At 38.8% G+C, this 20,124-nt stretch overlaps 1 protein-coding gene across 8 annotated transcripts in view; it reads right to left on the minus strand.

Annotated features, from left to right (window-relative positions):
* Window positions 1-20,124, minus strand: part of PARD3 (par-3 family cell polarity regulator) — a 470,848-nt gene that overhangs the window by 266,431 nt on the left and 184,293 nt on the right. For all 8 annotated transcript variants that reach the window (XM_075144058.1, XM_075144059.1, XM_075144057.1 and 5 more), the window contains exon 4: window positions 11,070-11,248. In XM_075144058.1, coding sequence (XP_075000159.1) covers window positions 11,070-11,248 — 179 coding nt within the window. The remainder of the gene's footprint in view (window positions 1-11,069; window positions 11,249-20,124) is intronic.

Here is a 20,124-nt window from a genome sequence, read left to right on the forward strand (position 1 = left end):
AAGCTAGCCAATGTTATTCCAATCTACAAAAAGGGCATGAGGGAAGACCCAGGGAACTACAGATCTGTTAGTCTAACTTCAGTTCCTGGAAAAATTATGGAGAAGATTATACTGGGTACTACTGAAAGGCATTTAAAGAACAATGCAATCATCAGGCACAGTCAACATGGGTTCACAAAACGAAAGTCCTGTTTAACTAATTTGATATCCTTCTATGATAGGGTCACCTGCCTAGTGGATGAAGAGAAGGGGGTAGATGTAGTTTTTCTGGATTTTAGTAAAGCTTTTGATACTGTCCCTCACAGCATCCTTCTGGACAAGTTGTCCAACTGTGGGATGAGTGGGTTCACGGTGCGCTGGGTGAAGAACTGGCTGAAGGGCAGAGCTCAAAGTGTTGTAGTGAATGGGGCTACATCTGGCTGGCAACCAGTCAGCAGCGGTGTTCCTCAGGGTTCAATTCCAGGGCCAGTTCTGTTCAATATGTTTATCAACGATCTGGATGCAGGAGTTGAATGCACCATTAGCAAGTTTTTTGGTATAATACCAAACTGTGAGGTGCTGTTGACTCTCTTGAAGGACAGGAGGCCTTGCAGAGGGATCTAGATAGATTGGAGCATTGGGCTATGATTAATAGGATGAAATTTAACAAGTCGAAATGCCGGATTCTGCACCTAGGCCACAGTAATGCTGGGCACAAGTATAAATTGGGAGAGGACTGGCTGGAGGGCAGCCCTGCAGAAAAGGATCTGGGGGTGCTGGTCAACAGCAGGCTCAATATAAGTCAGCAGTGTGCCCTGACAGCCAAAAGGGCAAACTGCGTCCTGGGGTGCACCAAACACAGTATAACCAGCCGGTCAAAAGAGGTGATTATCCCGCTGTGTTCAGCGTTGGTGCAGTCTCACCTTGAGTATTGTGTGCAGTTCTGTGTCCCACAATTTAAGGAGGACGTGAAGGTCCTTGAATGCATCCAAAAGACGGCAACAAAGCTGGTGAAAGGGCTGGAAGGAATGTCCTATGAGGAGCGGCTTTGGACTTGTCTAGTTTGGAGAAAAGGAGGCTGGGGGGTGACCTCCTCATTGCTCTCTGTAGCTTCCTGAGGAGGGGAAGTAGAGAGGGAGGTGCTGAGCTCTTCTCCCTGGTATCCAGTGATAGGACGCGTGGGAATGGTTCAAAGCTGCTCCAGGGGAGGTTTAGACTGGACATTAGGAAGCATTTCTTTACCGAGAAGGTGGTCAAACATTGGAACCGGCTTTCTAGAGAGGTGGTTGATGTCTCAAACCTGTCAGTGTTTAAGAGGCATTTGGACATTGCCCTTAACAACATGCTTTAACTTTTGGTCAGTCCTGAATTGGTCAGGCAGTTGGACTAGATGATCATTGAAGGTCCCTTCCAACTGAAATAGTCTATTCTATTCTATTCAGAAATGACCCTGTCTACAGTCCCGTGAATGGAATTAATGTATTATGCATTGACAATAGCTCATTAGATGCCTAGAAGGAGAAAGACAATTGAAAAGCCAATGTTCTGCACAAGTTCTATCACCTTACGTTTAGAAATTTCCAGAGTTGTCCAATTCCAATTCATATATTCCACGTTATCCTTTGATTGACAAGCAAGGCCTGACCTTAAAAAAAAGCAATAACTAGGGGCCATGATGAACGGACAGTTTTCTGTGCACGTGGTGTTATATGTAAATATTTAGTGTCAAAGAGTATGGGTTAAATTAAGAGTAAACTAAAAAACATGAGACTGCCTATCCAAAACATTCTGTTGATCTCTCTTGTTTACAACGGAAAAATCAAAAATGTCATGATCTCTGCAAGTCTACATGCAAAGCCAGAAATTACTAGACAGCGTATATTATTATTTCTCAGACTGAGGGACAGGAAAGAAGCTGCTTCTTCCATTCACTCTTCACTTATTAATCTCACAATAAAACCTCACAAAAGATGATGTAAAACAACCCAAATAACATACAGCAGTTGATATTCTGTAATTGTATTTCAGAAGCTGATTTTACTTCTGTAAGCTTCTTAACTAAAGTTATATTTTTTATAGTCCATAGTTTCATTTTAAAGAAAAATAAATGAACCAGTTAACTTAAAATGTCATGAAGCTACAGTTCTGATTCCTGTACACGCTATACTTAGAAACCACTTTCCCCTTCTACTATTTTTCACTAAAGTGAAATATTCTCTTTTGCTGTGCCACTTTAAGGGCCTCTAAAGAGTTTCCATGTATATCCAGCTATATATGGATCTATATGGCTATCTGTTTAAATGCAGTAATACAGTTATGCACAATCCTGCCATTTTCACCAGATATTTGATTTTGTACCCAAATTTATATAATGCTTTATGTCATTTGGATTTAGATGAAATAGCATTTGTAAAGATGTTTGTTTATTTTTAACGTTGACATCCCTTCATTTGATTCCTTGGGAGAGCCAAGAAATTAAATTGCAGGAGGGGAAAAAAGCTGATAATGAATTAATTTCAAAAGTATGCTCTAACGATAGGATTTAACAAATAGAATGTTAATACTAAATATATTTGGGCAGCTAAGGGAAACAGGAAACAACGGGGTACAGGAAACTTCACAAGGATCTTCTATTTAGATCTTGAAATGAAGAGTATCTTATCAACCACCAGTACTATCCTTTTCAGTGTTGAGTAGATGCTTTCAGGTGGCCATACCTCTAAAATGAAAATTTGAAAGATGGAGCTGGCTGTTTCTATGTTTAGAAACTTGCATATGCAGTCCTGAAATGAAAAAAAGGAGGGAGGGGAGGATGATGAGGTAACTGTACTGTCTTCTCAGCCTAACCTAACAAACCAAATGTAAACTTCATTACACTGAGAAGTTTGTAGAAGAGCGGTGATTTAAGGTCAGAAGCATGAAGGCAATGCCCCAACCACGTAGCAAGCAGCTGTGCCTTCGCACGCTGCCAGCCAGCCGCTCCGCCCCTGGGCCAGCCCTTACCCACACCACCAGCCTCCTTTAACAATACGGACAGGGGACTCCGCAAGGCTCCCAGTAAAGCATCCGTCACCTCATCCAACTTGCAAATTCATTTCAGACCTTGGCCAGAATCCCTCCTGTGGTCTACGGGGAAAGGCCCAAATAGATGCCAGACGGGTGGCTTGTAGCAGCGTTTCTCTTTTATCTGAGTTTACAGCAGCACCGTCACCTTCGGCTCCTTGCAGTCTCACGGGCCTTTCTCACACTGAACAGCTTCCCATCATTCTCCATCTTATGGTTTTAGCTTTTGTCCAGATTTCTTTTACTTCATATGCTCAGCAGGCAATGGTCTTAAGTTAGACATATGTGTACAGGGGCTGAAGATCTTGTTTATAAGGAGACCATAAAACTGGGTGGTAGCACAGAATGATCATCCCCTTTCTGTCAGGCTGTGAAACAAAACCACGCTAAGTGACATCTGTTTCAGACCCAAATTTAGTCATAACAGAAATAAGCCCAGAAGGTGACTAGGCGTTCCTGGTTTGAAATACCGTATTTACTGGAGCTGAATTTCCCCACTAATTAAAGCTTACCATCTCCTCCCCAGACATATTACTCCTTTGTACAGATTAGTTCCACATTGGGTCTGAATTTTATTCTGAGACTACTTTGCCTGGTTGTCTTTCCTTGTCTTCTTGTGTGACTAGTATTCATTGCAAGATGACGTAAGTTCATTTAAAGATCCAACAAATACAACAAAAAAAGGCTGAAATAATCACTGTTTAAACCACACAGACTTATGTCAGAACACTGTAGGGAAGCACAGCCTGCAACCTGGATTTAAATCTTGCTAGCTACACATTCAGCGAAAATACAAACCTGCTTTGCACCAATACACAACCTTGATAATATGAAAACAAGACAGAAAAATATATGAATCTGCAAAAACTCTTGAACCACAAGTTTATACTGTAAATACAGTGTAAATGCATGGTTGTGGGTTACAATAAACAGATAAAAGCAGGTCAAAACCCAGATCCAAGTATTGCCAATGAAAACATATGTGTGTTTCTAAACTTTAAAAAAAAAAAAAAAAAATCACTAAACCTGAACATCCAACTTTTCTTTTTTTTTTTTTTTTCTTTTTTTTCTTTTTTTAAACATCCAATCTTTTAACAGGCCCAGAGTTTTTCACCCTCCAACCCAGGGAGAGCTGCGAGAACATAAAAAAATTAAAAGAAATAGAGATGAACATTTAAACATGGGACTTTGCAAAGTACTCATTCACTTAGATGAATAGCAGAGGAAAAATCAGCCATTCGTTACAACTTCAATTATCCTATACCATGTACTTGAGAGCCTTCTGTTTTCAGTATACCTTTCACTGTCTCTGAGAGAGAGCTGCTCTACAGTGCATTTACTGAAGTGAAAAGACAAATAACGTGCACATTCTGCCACTCCTTCATCACCAATAAGAGACTCCCTCATCCAGACCCTCCTTGGCATTCCCAGCTTGTGATGCAGCACCGTGTCCCCTGACCCATGGACCAGACATTGCTCACCCATCACACAGAAAGAGAGATGGGATAGCACAGCACTGGAGAAAAAGACATATTCTTCCTATGCTACTGATGAAGAACAAAGATTGAGAGCGATCAACAGACTTGCTCAGCCTCAGAGTAGAAACAGAAAAACACTCACCAGCTCTCCGATCTCTCTAGTATCTTGTACTAGTAATCTGTCTCTTTTGGGGGACAGAGAGGAAATTTGATAGATGGGCTTCCACAAATGGATGACTTGGAGCAAAAAGAGGCAAAACAACAAAAGAGATGGAGAAAATCACTTTGGATTTGTTGTTTTTGTTGGCTTTTTCCCTGCTTCTTAACACATCTGGTCATGACTGACTTTTGGATGAAAATAGTTGAATCCTGTCCGTGTACACAGTACTCAGCAAACAGAATAGTAAGCATCAGGTGATGCACATTGGCTATTACCTCTCTGTGCGCTAGGCAAAGATTTTTCACTTTGTGTCTCTCATTCCCAATCTGCTGCTGATGATGAGAAATACTGTATTTGTTTTCACATTTTGAAAGTCAGGAATTTTGAGTTCTTTCATAGAAATTTTATTTTTTATTGCACTAAAATATCACTAGCTGCTCTGTAAAAGACAGTCAGACTCTTCTTCGTAGTATCCGGTGAAAGCACAAGAGGTAATGGGCACATAAGGAAATATAAGTAATTCTATCAAAACATAAGAAACAACTTTCTTACTATAAGGGTGATCCAACACTGGAAGAGGTTGCACAGAGAGGTGGTGCAGCCTCCATCCTTGGAGATGCATACACTCAAAACTTGACTGGACACAGACCTGAGTAACCTGCTCTAGTTGACCCTGCTTTGACCAGAATGGTTGAACTAGACGATCTCCAGAGGTACCTTCCAACCTCAGCTGTTCTGTGATTCTGTGAAAGTCATTAATTTTACACATTACCCAGGGCAAAAATAACACATGCTATGTTTATTTTATATTGTATTCTGTTTGGGTACGATTCCTCTAAACTATTTCATCATCACGTAACAAGCTGCCAGCAACGAGTTTCTATCACAAAGAAAGAAAACTGATGCATGTAACTTTTGGGTTTTGAATTTCCATTAATCTCTCTCCTATAACAACATTTTCCACATTAAAACACGCCACTTCATCATCTGTGGATAACTCGCTCTCATTGTCCCTTCCTCTCAGTCTACGTGAAATCACATCTGAAATGACAGAAATTGTGACTGTCTCACTGAAAAGAGAAAAGCCCTGCTCAAATAAACCTAGATGAAGAAATATTCATGGCTATTGAACCCTTCAGAACTTCTGTTTAAAACACTGGATTTTTATTTGAAAGCAGAAAGCTCCATTCATTATGCAGGGGTTTAAAACCTATCAAGACAGAGATGCCAGGCTCTTTGCATTTACTCTGTATTTCTCCTTAGCTGATTCTGGCACTTCACCAACATTGTTCATCGGTAGCTCCCTTCTGCAGGAGTACAAACCAGAGACGAAGGTTCACAAGAAGCATCAGCAACACTTTGGTCTCTTGTTCCCAGAATGATGCCCAGTCCCAGTCCTTTAGTCCACAGTTTTCCCTTGTCAATCTAATCGATTTACACTCTGCAATTCAGACTCTCTGGCTATAAAATGACACTAACACACACAGTTATAATATAAGACTCTTCAATGCTCTGAATTATAGTTAAAACCTATTGAAATACTGTGTCTTTGGTGATGGTGATAAAGCAAACTTCATTAAGCTTTGTTTAAAAAGACTCAAAGCTAAATGAAACTAATTTTCATGTTAAATCTGATTTTGACACTGCCATACCATTATTGTTGAAGCTTTTCATACAATGCGTGCATGCTTTTCTCCTATCTAGACACACTTAATTAGAGAAATTTTTTTTATTCTGTTTACAAAGAGGATTAGAAAGCATTGCACCTTTCACAAAAATAAAAACAACTACAATCCAACAATCCGAAAATTTGTACTCATCAGTCTCAAACCATAGGAACAGTAAAAGTACCTGCAAGAAGAGATGGCGGGAAACACAATGCTTTACAGGTAAGGGACTTGATGCTAGATGAGACTTAGATCACTCCCATACAGTTTCAGATTCTTCCTCTGGAGTTTACAGAGCCCAGAAAGATTAGGTTTCCAAGTAGGAAGAAAGCACATCCTGCAAATAATTATTCCTACAAGGCATGGCTATTTTCAACCTCAAAATACATATATGGGCAAAACCATTTAAAAACAAACAAACAAACAAAACTGGCTGCTGACTAAATGGCAAAGGCAAAAAGAGAAGAAAAAGAAATTTAAAAAATGATGTGCCAAGTACACTCAGCTATGTGTTTGCTGTTGCTGATCCACCCCTCAGAGCACGTTGCATGCCATTTGCTTTGCTCCAGGCGGGTGAACCCAGGAGCGAGAGAGGCATAGAAGCCCATGCACAGTCATTTTTCTCTCTCATTGCCCTCTCTTGAGCTCTCCTTCTTAGTGTACATTTCCACTTCTTTCTGCTGTACCAATGCTGTTATCTCTGATGCAACAATATATGAATCAAATTCAGGAAAGTCACAGTGGGAAATTTTTCGTAAGCCAGTTAGCCATGGTATATCCCTGCATTAAGCAAGGCAGGTTAACTAGATAAGCCTTGCATCTTTCAGAGAAGCAGGATCAAAGCAGGTAACTAATTTGTAATGACATGCAATTCCTCACCACAAACGAAGATGCAAATTTAAAAAAACACACTGAAAATATATGGGATAATTAATTCACAGTCGCTATAAGACGCAACATATCTGGTTGTTGCATTTATGTTCTTCCAATACAGTAACACAAACATCTAAGGGAAAAGAAACCCGATTTTCATTTATGCAGCTCACACCTATTAAGGGCAGCTAGTTAAGCCAATAGGCTTTGGTACTGTATTATTAAGAATGTGATTCAAATTAACAGTTATTCAGAAAACAACAATATCAAAAAACATTTTACTGCAGTGGAAAAAAGCACACATAATATGATTCAGCTGCATACAATCTGTTCAGCTGCACAGTTCAACACAATTCAAACAAAGTTACAGCTTGCAAATCAGGTATTACTGCAAGCCTTTGAGAAGATATTTTCACGACGAGATTCCTTCTTGTTTCATTAGAATGGCTCAAGGAAGCAAGAGACAGGATTAAGTCAAGCTGTGAGCCACTAGGTAATACAGATGTCTCTCGCACAAAAAAGTATCTGAAAGTGGTTTTAATATTCAGTTTAAAAAAATACCCAAGAAGTGAATTTACCTACTAAAGCTGCTGATAATCATGAGACAATTTTGTGAATACTTGCACAGATGAGGAGACCTAATCGTTCAGTTGAGACCACTCATGGGAATGATACAGAAGGAAGAGGTCAGGAATTACCAGTTACCAACACTACAATAACTTGTAAATAATCAATAATAATGGTAGTTCTTCAAATAAGAATTAATTGTACTTTGGGACACAGAACATCTGGTTTCAAGTTGCTCTTACAGGTGAACAACACAGAAACAAGAAATGATCGAGATTCCAATTCTAAAGAAACATAGAGTGTATTGTGATATCCGGACAATAAATATGTTTCTTTAAAATGAGATGATATGAAAAATGGATGAGAGAGCATGACTATTTTAGTGCAAGGGTTTCATACCAAAACATCCTACTTACTGTAGTAGAAATGCATCTCACGTTCAACACACATTCAAATCTTCGCAAGACCTACTCAGGCCTCTCCAAACCAAACTCTGTCCCTCTCTGGTCATTCTCTTCTTTTCTTAAGGACAGAGGAGAGCCTCATGTCCTGCTTCATCTACCCTAATAACTACAGGTAGCACTACAATTTCTTCAACAGGATCCTTCAAACATCCCACATTTTTTCCTCTTCCCCAGTGCCCTTTTCCCTTTCTGTTTGCCCAGAAATACTGGCATATGTCCTGGCTCCTCACAGCCCTCAGCGCATGGCAGCACTCCCACCCCTTCATTTCATCTCATCTTGGACATCTGCCCATTTTCCTGCCATTCCAAATTCTTCTTACCCAAAATGAAACAAACACCAATAAGGAGTCTTCTCTCGCTTGCCCCCAAGAAATAAATCCCTTCTGCCAGATACACACAGTTTCCCTCTGCTAATTCCTCCAAAAATTGGACAGGGTTTCTACCTGTCAATTATTTCTCTTTAGAGGTGACGGGCTGAAAGTAATGTCACTTCTTAGAGTCAGTAGGTGGATGAAGCTTTTGGCAACTCTCCCAGAAACCCTTTTCTTGTTTCTGCAAGATACTGCTGGGGCAAAGTTGCTAATCTACAACTGTGCGGCAAATCTCAGCCCAAGAACATATGTTCTTGTGCTGTCAAGAGAGAGAACTGCAGTGAAAACATTACGTAGTGCCAACCGCCCACAAAAGATATATGGGTGCTCAAGCCCAATGCGCTGAGCAGAAAATTAAGATTGTTCTCCTTGCTTTGCTTGAAATGTCTGTGTCATCTGTAATCAATGAAACAGTCTGGAACAAAGCACAGCCATCTCTTTTTGTTATCTGAGTAGCTGAAGAAAACAACCAAACATAAGAAAAGTAGTCAGGACTTGTTATCAAAATACATTTGTAAAAATTCACTTTGATAAGTGACTGGTAACAGAGATTTCAAAAATGCACCTTTTAGAATAATACTACAAATGAAATTGTTGCTAATACTGGCGAAGGAAAGGAGAATTCTTAACATCCATTCCTAAGAGAAATAGGATTCACTACAAAATCTTGACTCGCATGAAGAAATCAAGATGCTGAAAACACAAAAAACAGTCTAGCACAAATGAACTCGGGATTAATTCATAACATATGTTGCACAAGCAATTATTATTTAATTCCAGTTGTTTACTGCATCTTACCTATTAAAAATAGTGCACTCACTGATCTGCTCTATTCAAAGGATTGATGTATACAGTGTGCAAAAAAGCTAAAAGAAATTATCAGTATCTATTGTACTACCTAACCTACATTAGTTCTTTCCAATCTTGATTTAATGTTCTCTTGTGCCTTGCTTGCCATCACTACATGAGATCACATGCATTCCTTTCCAGTTTGGTCATCGTGCTCCAGTAGACATGAAATATTTTCACGAAAATCAAGAGTAAGTACATGCTGAACAACTAATGATGCAAGACGACTAGTGTGAAAGATTAGCTGCTGTTCAATTCTCTCCAATTTCTGCTAACTTCAGACATTCAAAGAAATCTGATTATGCTATGTATGGCCCTCCATATCTATCCTTGTGGAGTAATGAAGTGCAGTCATTATGATTTCAAAAAAATTAACTGAAAATGTTAACACTTCAAATGGATTAGATTATCATTTTTCTTCTCCAAATCAGAATAGTATAAAAGATATTTTTCAAAACAACATGCACGTCTGTGCCACACCAGTACAAGTGACAGAAAATATACCATTACCTACCTGAAATCCCGATCAAGCAGAGACCTAACAATACCATGTTAAACTGACCTCTGTAAGAAGGTGGACCTCAATGCCTATGAGCACTGTGCTCTTATAGATGTTTTTGAAGTAATCAAAAGCCCACCAAAGATAGTTCAGTTCATTAGCAGCATGTAAAGACTTCTTTATTTGGAGTGTGGGAGTCCTGGCTGAAGAGTCTTAGTCTGCGTTTATACTACACAGAATTAATAATAATAAAGAAAAAAAAAAAAATAGTTATAATAAGCTGCATATTTTCCAACAGGATTTTGTGCTGTGCAGTCAGAATGGTAACCAGAAGTGCAACGTTCTTTAAAAATTATTCTTTCTATTGAAAAATATATATATGTTTTTCCTTTTGAGTTTGTTTGCAAGTTACCATCACAATATGGGCAATGTCGGGGGCTGTACAAAAGGGATTATTTCTTACAATTTTTTTTTCAATAATGCACTGAGAAGAGAGCTTCCTGCAGACTTCTCTAGCTAATAATGCAATTCATGTATAGATACTGAAATCGTATTGAAAAAACGAAGGAAAAAATACTCACTCTGCATTTCACTGTTTTAGTTTTAAGAATGTTATCAAAGAGAGACAGCATTTGCAATCTGTGTTTTGTATTACTTGACTAGTGCCTCAGAAAGTAAAAACTAGCAATGCTATGTCAGAAAGACAGACCAGACCAGCTGTGGGCGTGCAGGTTATTCATTGACATTAGGACTTCTATGGAGATCAGTAAAAATCATTATAGACATGACCTATTTGCATTCAAAGAAAACACGTGACAGCATTTAGGTCCTGCTTTGCAGAGTAATGAGTAATCAGAGCTTCAACTACCGTTAATGGCAAAATCAAGTTTTTAGAGCCCCTGCTGTGGGCATCACCGAGAGTCTCCTGAGGGCAGGACACGTGTGTGACTCAAACACTCCTCTGCTGATGATGTGGTTTGGTGGACAAGGTCAGAAAACACAAGTTTAAACCAAGACCAGGTAAGAGAAGGACAAAACAACAATTCAAGACTCATGCACATTTGTCATTTATTGGGTAAAGAAAGGAAAAGAAATATACCTTTCTTTCATGAGCACTGGGTACACCAGGGGTGTTCTGCTTGAGAAAGCCTGCTGTTGTGGACCACCTTGTCGGGTTTTTCCGTGAAGGCTCTTCTGAAGAAAAATTTGTGTCACTTACAGAGGTTGAGAGGCCAATCAGTGCAGGGTCACTACTACGTCGGACATGAAGAGGCATATCTGAAGAATAAAATAGACAATAAATAAACACTGACTAGATTTAAAATGTTTTTCACATAAGAAAAATATTTTTTCAAGCTCTGGATGGGTGGTTTTGACCAAATGTGGTTTCACAGAGTAAGGAGTTACTGACCCCAGCATAGTTCCTCAAGGACAAGGTCTTTTTCCTCAAAACCACAGCCTTGCCGCTTGGCCGCACAAGGAAAAAACGAGGGCCAAACCAAGCTCTTTGAACCTAGCACAGCTCGCTGGCTTTAGAAGCACAAACACAACAACTGTCGGTTGTTGTGTAAAATAAAAAAACAGCATAAGCTTGAACAGCTAAGAGGCTAAGGTGACTTATAGGTATTTTAAAGAGCAAGTAGCCAAAGACCTAAATTCAACAGCCTGGTGACAATTAAGGGGTGGACTAGGACAACGCATCCTCCACCCCACTGCCACAGCTGCAGCACGGGGGCTGCCAGCACAACATGCTTACAAGAAGCTGCACAATAGCTTCTCTGCAGCAAAAAGCAGCCTCCCGGCCTTCTAAAATACACTCTCCATTCCTGGCATGACTGACAGGAGAAAAATATTTCATTAGTAATAAATGATGCAGCAGGCAGATAGACTGATTGGAAAGAGATAGGTTTTTTTAATATATGTGGAGGTCAAATCCATTCTGGAAACTTTGATGGCACATTAAAGTTAGTTTCTCTTGAAATACAACTTAATTTTTTCCAATTTAATTTATTATCCTACAACAAATATCCACACATCTATCGTCTCCTTGCCCAAACAGAAGTTTCATTGCCTGTATTTGCGACCTCTTAGCACTCTCCCACTCAGCATCAGAACGGAGGGAATGTGATTTATCAATTGTATTTCTCTTTACTGCTGCACTGGGAACCTTGAATGCAAAGTGGAAAAGGTGAAAGCTATGACACGTAAGCAGCAGAGCCACTGGGAAAGGCACACTGGGCAACACCTGAGAATGAAAACCAGGCTGTTTTTTAATGCTTTGATGAAACAGTTCCCGAGGAAGCTGAAGGCGCATGTCTCACAATACTAGCAGGAAAACACAATGACAGGAGTTTAAGTGACTAGTCTTAAGTTCTACAATAACTTTATGTTAACACTAAGTATAACAGTATTAAAATATAGAATCTTATTTTACGTGGCATTATAAAGTCAGTGAGAAATACAGTAAGTCATGCCACACAGAGCAAATGTGTGAGTTTTGGTTTGGTTTTTTTTTTTAACAACTAGGACTCGTGCTGCTGAGGTACGCACAAGTGTTACAGGACGAAACACCAAACAGTCATTCTATTTCCACCCTGGTATACAAGAATAACAGAGAATGAATTTATGTTTTTTTCCCCACAATCGTTGTACTATTTCTCTTTCCTTTGAAAATTCTTTTTTTTTTTAAATTACTTTCATAACGAAAATATTCACAAGAGTCAATTTCTAACAAATGAAACATTTTCTTTTATAAATATGTACATTTGCACATATTTTTATATACATGTGTAAGAGAACTAGAAATAATTAAACGAATGTTTCAGGAAAGAACACTTTTATTACACAGAAAAGCATTTATGGTCTGAGTTAACTCTTTTTCTTTGATTGCCTTGTCCTTAACTACTTCAAGTTTCATGAAGCAGCTGAAGGCAAAGCGTCTCATTTCCCCCCTAGATGGCAAACATAGAAGTACCCTACCACAAAGCAAGAGATCCCTGTAACAAAGGTGGCACAGCTGCAGTCCCAGCCACGGCCCCACGGAGTGTAACGAAGTGACCCATTAACAGCAGTGCCTGTGCTGCTGGCTGAGCCCTGAACATACACTCTCACTTACTAGATTAGCCTTGGCCAGGCAGTGGCTCTGCAGTATGTAGTGCCACTTAAGAAAAATACCAATCTGTATTCGTTCCAAGCAGCAGCCCGCGCATATTATCCCGTTTGCCTTAACTACCCACCCTACAACAGAGAATTACAATTTTCAAACATGAGTTCACTTGCTCCTTATGCTCATACATCTATATATAAGCACAGTGATAGCAAAATGTTCTTGTATTTTTACACCCTTTCTTCAAATTACTTGACAAAACAAAAGTTCAGTTGGGTGAACTTCTGTAAGAAGAGAAGCCGAATTGCCAACAAAGAAAGAAAGGAAGAAACTGGAACTCAAGTCAGCACTTCTGGAGGCGAGCAAGCGATTACCACTGCCTCGCCTTTTGCTTTGTAGTGAAAACATGACAGTTTGCACCATGCTAAGTCGCAGAGACTTTTCACAATACAGAAAGTTAATTATGCAACGGAATTCCCAAATATTAATAATGCTCCAAAGAAAACATTAACGTGAGAAGTTTCTCTACAAAATCTATTCGCTGATGAGTCACCTCTAACATGACCCGTTTCATTTTAGTAGGGGTTTGTTATTGAGGTATTTTCAGACATTTATTGAACATAAATGTCAATACAAAGATACAACATGATCAATTCTAGTCTCTCCTTAAGAAAATGGTTCCATACATAAGGAAAAGTGATTTGTATTACGAACCAAACTTCACAATAAAGTGAATTATAAAGGACAATAATTTGGGTGTGTTGGATCTATGTATTTCCCAGTTAAACTACAAATTTAAACATATGGTAATCATTTATTTTTTTATTGCTGGAATGGGACAAGCACATGGAGCTAGCTCTAGTGTATACTGCATGGCAATGGTCAACACTGCTCCAGGTATTAATCCAATAATTAAATCTTATTCACACTGTATTAACCACAAATTGTAAATATAATCTCCTGCATTCCTGTCTCCAATTCTGTTCTGAGAGACCATTCTAATTCGGTTTTTATACTCTCCATTAAAACTACAACAAAAAAGAATATATTGAACAGATTTTTCTACCAATATATTGTTGGTTACAATCTTCTGGTTTACCTGAATTCATAAATTTGAAAAGGATATACTTTGAAATATTAAAAGGAAAATCAAAGGAAAGGAACTTAATAATTAAACCACACGATGAAGAACGCATGGGACCGATGCAATGTCACTGATTCCAGGATGATGGCTGATACCGTTTGAAGTCTGTGGTTTCTTTGAAGAGTGGATAAAACAGCAATGAACTCTAATCACAAGGCTTCAAATTCTCTGTGGCACTAATGCACTGTAAATATTGATTTGCTTCTGCAGCTAAGGTGCCTTTTAAATACGCACTTGAAACGGTAAATCTAATAAGGAATTACAGGAAGTTTTAAAAGTCTAAGAATTAAGGAAAAATTAAATTAAAAATCATGAAAGTTACCACTAACTCAGTTCTTGAGCCACATTCAAGGACTTGAAGTATTCAGCAACGAGTCCAACACTGTAACTTCAGAAAGAATTATGTGTGACAGAGAATCCCATTAAGTTATGTATATATGTTCTGCTAGAAAATGGTTATTTGTAGGATAAATCCAAGCTGGATAACAAAATGTTCACATTCATAATCATGAAATTCTGACTGGAAGTCTCATTTTATTAAAAGCAACAGCGGTTTCACTATAAATTATAAAAACAGCCAATATACATTTTATAACCATCTTTAAATGTTAAGAACACAGTGTTGTACCTTTCCTTCCTGCCAGCAATTCCATTTTTATTTTAAAAGGGTCATCACCTTCTCTGATTTTCAAATATGCTCACAAGCAAAAGCATTTGAGGATCTGGCAAATTTCATCCATAAAGCTGAATAGGTCGTCCTGCAGGCAGGCGTTCAGCAGAAAGGATGGTGGTCTCAGAGCAGAGCTAATACATACCTTCCCATACCAATTTCCCCTCAGATGTCAGCTTGGAAGGCATGACTAGAAAAATACACACGTATATTTATACAGCATAGCCAAGGCAATTTTACTCTGAAGATTTCAACTGATGTTTCAGTGCCACTGGCAGCTGGCACAGTTTGGTGTGCAGTGAACTTAAGGCACAGAAATGAAAAATGATCTTATGGTCGTTTCTGGCCACCTCACACAGACCATCAAGCCCATGACTGGTGAGTAGACCTGAACAGGACTTCCCTCCGCCCTTTACACTCTGGGAAAATGATGATTCAGTAAAACCAAAAAACTCTGTGGGAAAGAGTAGCTTTCAACAAGGAAGTTGCTCGGAGTTTCTGAAAGTGAGCCTGTATATATGTATATATGTTGGGGTGTGTTGTATACACAATGTTCAGAGAGCCTACTTCAGCACCAAGAAACCAGTCTGGGGATGGGGGATAGAGACTCAACAGTTTTACTGCTTGTGTCACCCATCCAGCTCATCGTACCACTCAAATCCTCATCTGGAGTTCAAGAGGAAGGATAAGGGTCATCTTGGGGCTCAGGAAAGCAGGACTGCTTCTTTCAACTTGAAACTTTTCTTGAAACTGCAAGTTAGGACTTTGTCTATATTTAACTGAAATAGCTTTTAAAAAATACTTAGATTAGCTTTGAGTTAACACTCCAGCACAGCTCCCCAAACTCTGCTTCCAATTTCAATAGGTTCAGTTCAGCTCCTCGTTCCACTCAGTTGGACACAGCGAGAGCCAAACATCCCTTATGACCTTCGAAAGCTCAAATCCCCAAATAGGTTCAACTTTCATTCTTGCAAACCTCTAGAGACAAGACGATGGTAACTTCCAAAGACCACTGAGGCTGTTGCAAACTGGCCTACCACATAGGTTTTCAAAGCTTTTTCTCTTCAGATAGAAGAAAAACAGTTGGAGACAAAAAACAGCTGATTGTGAACTTATCTACAAACTGCATTAAACCCTAGCAGCAGCTAACATAAGCCAGCGCTTCTCTACAAGATTAACAAAACAGTGCAAATGTAGGCATCTTGAATTAGAAAAGAAAAAATATTAAAAACATAAGTAGTTCCAAGAGATGAAGAAGTACTCCCTGGACAACTGCATCATCTGTCCCGGCAGGCTGTACAGAGATGGCTGCCGGGAGGGATGCAAAACAGCAGCACTGCAAAGCTATCACCAGTTGTAGATCTTTTCAGAAACATACTTTTGGACATGACAGCAAAGGAAGAAGATATATGTACACTAAGAAGTCTCTCTTCGTGGCCTGGAGTAGTATTTTTCTCTCCCCTAGAATCCATTCCACTTTTAAGTAATGATTATTTAATAAAAGAATTTGCAGCACTTCCCAAATACTGTTTACTTGGTCAAAATCTTCAGAATTTTTTTTCCTGAATTTGTATTATTTTCCCCAAGTTTATCCTCCTGTTACTAGTTTTCTCCCCTTCATTTACAAAACTATCTTTTCCTTTCATGTGTCACACACACTTATAGCATTTCTTCCCTAAACGGTGCTGCGCAGCACATAACTTCACTTCTGCCTCTCTTAATTCTCTATTGCTGTTCACTTTTGTAAATATTCTGGTCTTAACTTGTTCAGAAGACACCCAGAATAGTGTATTTCTCTTATGAATTACTCTCAGTGCTGTCTTACAAGAAGTATTCTCCCTATCTTTTTTTTTTTAACTTTGACACTAATACATAGTGAACAATAATCACATTTGGGTATTTTATTGTCATGGTATCAATCCAGAACACCCACAGAAAACCTAAAACTTTTTCTATAGCCTCACTTCAGCATCTTTGTCTTGTTAATTAAAGTATATGTTCAGTTTAGATCAATATTCTTATACGTTAGCTTCTATTTATGCAGGCTGAATTAAATTGCATTTTTCCAGTATGTGTACTACATCTCTACTGGGTTATTTATCTTTCCTCCATTCATATTTTCTCCTTTCCTAGTTTACCAACATCTGGAAATTTAATCAACATACTATTTACAGTACTGCTTCTCCCACATTTAAAGATGTTAAATAAAACCAAAACAGGAATCCTCATGACACCTTACTGGACAACAGTCTCTAGACTAAGATTGCCTCCCACTTTTAAGATTTCTACGCTGATTTTCAAACCATACTGAAGTGTTTGTGCTCACATTAACTTGGAATTTCCAAGACACTTAAATTTCTATCAAATGTTTTAACATTTGCAAATATTACATCAATTCTGCATCATTCACCTACAAATGCCAACTATCTAGTGTTCACAGCTCCCCCTTCCAGAATTATAAGAAAGCTTAAGATGACATAGTTTAGATAATTAGCATTTCTCTACTTGAAAATATGCTTATGCTTAAAAACGTCAACTTCTAAAATTAATTCCTTTACATCCAGAACTCTTGGTTAAATAACAAGACTGCCATTCCTCTTATAGAGAAAAAAGATCATTGTTAGCTTCACACAATTCCAGATATTTATAACTACTTCATGTACAAACCCAACTGTTTTCAGTTATTCTTTTAGCTATTCATCTTCAAACAACAGCTTATGTACTTCCTCACAGACATATTTTCAATGTTATGAAATACTGTTCTCTGCTTTCCTATTTCTTTAGCTTTAAAAGCTAAAGCATTTATAAGCATCCGCGCATTAAAATCATGACAAATCACAATTACTCTGTTTTCCTCATACCACTGCCCATGCAGTGGGAGGTCTGGCAGGCAGCCACATCAGGAGGCCGTACCACGGCACTAAAAATGCACAACGTGGTCTAGCAGATGGCAGATGAACGAGGCAGGTCATGGGACTCTTACACTCAGCCTGCAAAATCTGACAGGTGTGCATGTGTCCCTAACCATCACATAAATTTCAGAGAAAATACACTTGGCTGTGTAAAATGTACAAACAAAAACCCACTGTATGCTAACATACCTTTAAGAAATACAGGATACTATATTAGCATGGCTACGATCAAAAACGACTCATAGAAAAGTAAGAACATCTCTGGAAGAATGAACAGCAGTGAAAAGAATGCAACCAAGCCACCAAAAAAAGCCTTATTACAAAGCAAAAGAAAGAAGAAAAGTCCTTCCTTTCTTAGTATCATTTTCAATTTCTTTTAATAGAACCGAAGTTTTCCATTTTCCCAACCATGACTGCTCAATTACTTTGAAATTCAAAAATAAGAAAACATCAACCTGCCACAGTTACATTTTAATAATGAGGTAATGTTAAATCCTTATCTTGAAAGGCCTTTAAAATAACAATCTTCCTTCTATTTCTCTAATATTCTTTCTTCTTACTTTTGAATACTGAGATCCAGGAGGAAAAAGATGATTGCACCTTGAAACTCAATTTACTTAGACACTGACTTTTAAAGCTAATTAGAGAAAGATCTTTAAAACCAAAATTAAAATTTAATTACCTACACCCTCTCTGTCTCCTTTCTCTGGGCTTTTTTCTAAAGTGCAAATATCTTTGCATGCCAAAAGAAAAGACAAAAATGTCAGATCTTACAAATGTTCTACTCGTCTCTGTCAAAAAATTATGTTTCAGTATGTTTTAATGAGCTGCAGTCTCAGTTTTTTGGGTACATTCTTCACGGATTTCCTTAAAACATGCTGGATTACGTCTTTACCTATTTTCACACTATTGCTACAAATCTAGGAAAAATGCATTTCTAGTCCCCCAGATGTTACAAGTTTTTTGCAAAATAGCATCCCACTTATTACTTCTTCAAACACTGTGTGACAGTAGAAGCATCATCAACTTCGCTACTGCCGAAGTTTTTCTGCTTACATCAAAGATCATGCCTTGCTAATAACACTCTGATTGATATTCAGTTATATTATAATGAAGACACTGTATTTTGTATCTGCATTCACAAGTCACTTGGCAGTGCAGGCAAGGGTTTGCAGTGACAGGAGCAAATTCCTAGCAGCTTTGAGTTGATAAGGCTTCACCCCTCTGAGACACAGGAAGGAAGTTGGCAGATATTTTTCTTACCACAACTTTGAAAAATCCCCTGAAACCGAATGGTAGTATTGCTCCTGTTAGTGAACATAATGCAGTGACGTGAAAACTGTCTATTATTTATGGTCTGAATGCTTTGGGTAGGCTCAGAAAGGCTCACTTAGAGGAAGAAGTTTGCAACTTTTTCCTGGACAGAAGGGAATAAATACAGTTGCAACAATAGGATTTAGATTGTAACTTGAAGAGCTCAGTTGGGAAGAACCAGGAATGATATAATGTGTATAATACACATTACGGTTCTTTCAATCAGTGAGTTTCAGCCGGAGAAAACCTGCTGTGGTTGCCAATGTCGTGACCCGCTTCTGGTCCCCAGGCCATCACTGTGCCTTTATTTGAGGAAAAGGGGTGGGTGGAAGTGCCGTTACTCTGCAGTACCAGATATTAGGGGTTCAGAACTACTTGTCAGTCTGTATCTGTTTCTGACTTATACTAGAATCAACTTTCTATCAACATCTGTTGCTGAGAGAGCCTCGTGCATCACTACATCACCTCATATGTGAAGTGGGAATTCCTATGTGGGTCATATCCAGACACCAAAGTGTTAAACATGCTTAATTGCAATTCAGCAGGTATGTGTGTAAATTAGCAAGGGACTTCTTGTTACACAAGTCCTTACAAAGCTGGTACAGGAATCTCTCTCCTTCCCTACTCTCTATCAGAACCTAAAGCCACATCCACTGGCTCATGAATTACGGCGCTAATTGACTTTTCAAAAAGGTAATGGTCTGCACTGCCCCAGAGGGCTGCGGAGCCCCCGTGCTGCCCGTCAGCATCGCCTCTGCCCAGCAAAGGAAACCCTACCCAGCGGCCACTTCCTGGGCAAACAGCAACAAAATGAAAACCTGTGGCATTTCTACTTTAGGTTTAGTACAGGGTTTAGAAAAGGCAAAAAACAACCAAACTTCTGGATTAGTAAAGACATCACAACAGAACCATGACTGAATAGTTCTGTGTTTAGACAGGGTATGGTAAATAATGGGCCGCAGTGGGATGCTATCGGTCTCTTAACTATGCGAATTGTGAACAAGTTAC

The sequence above is a fragment of the Calonectris borealis genome, chromosome 2 (assembly GCF_964195595.1).
Source record: "Calonectris borealis chromosome 2, bCalBor7.hap1.2, whole genome shotgun sequence".
Lineage (NCBI taxonomy): Eukaryota > Metazoa > Chordata > Aves > Procellariiformes > Procellariidae > Calonectris > Calonectris borealis.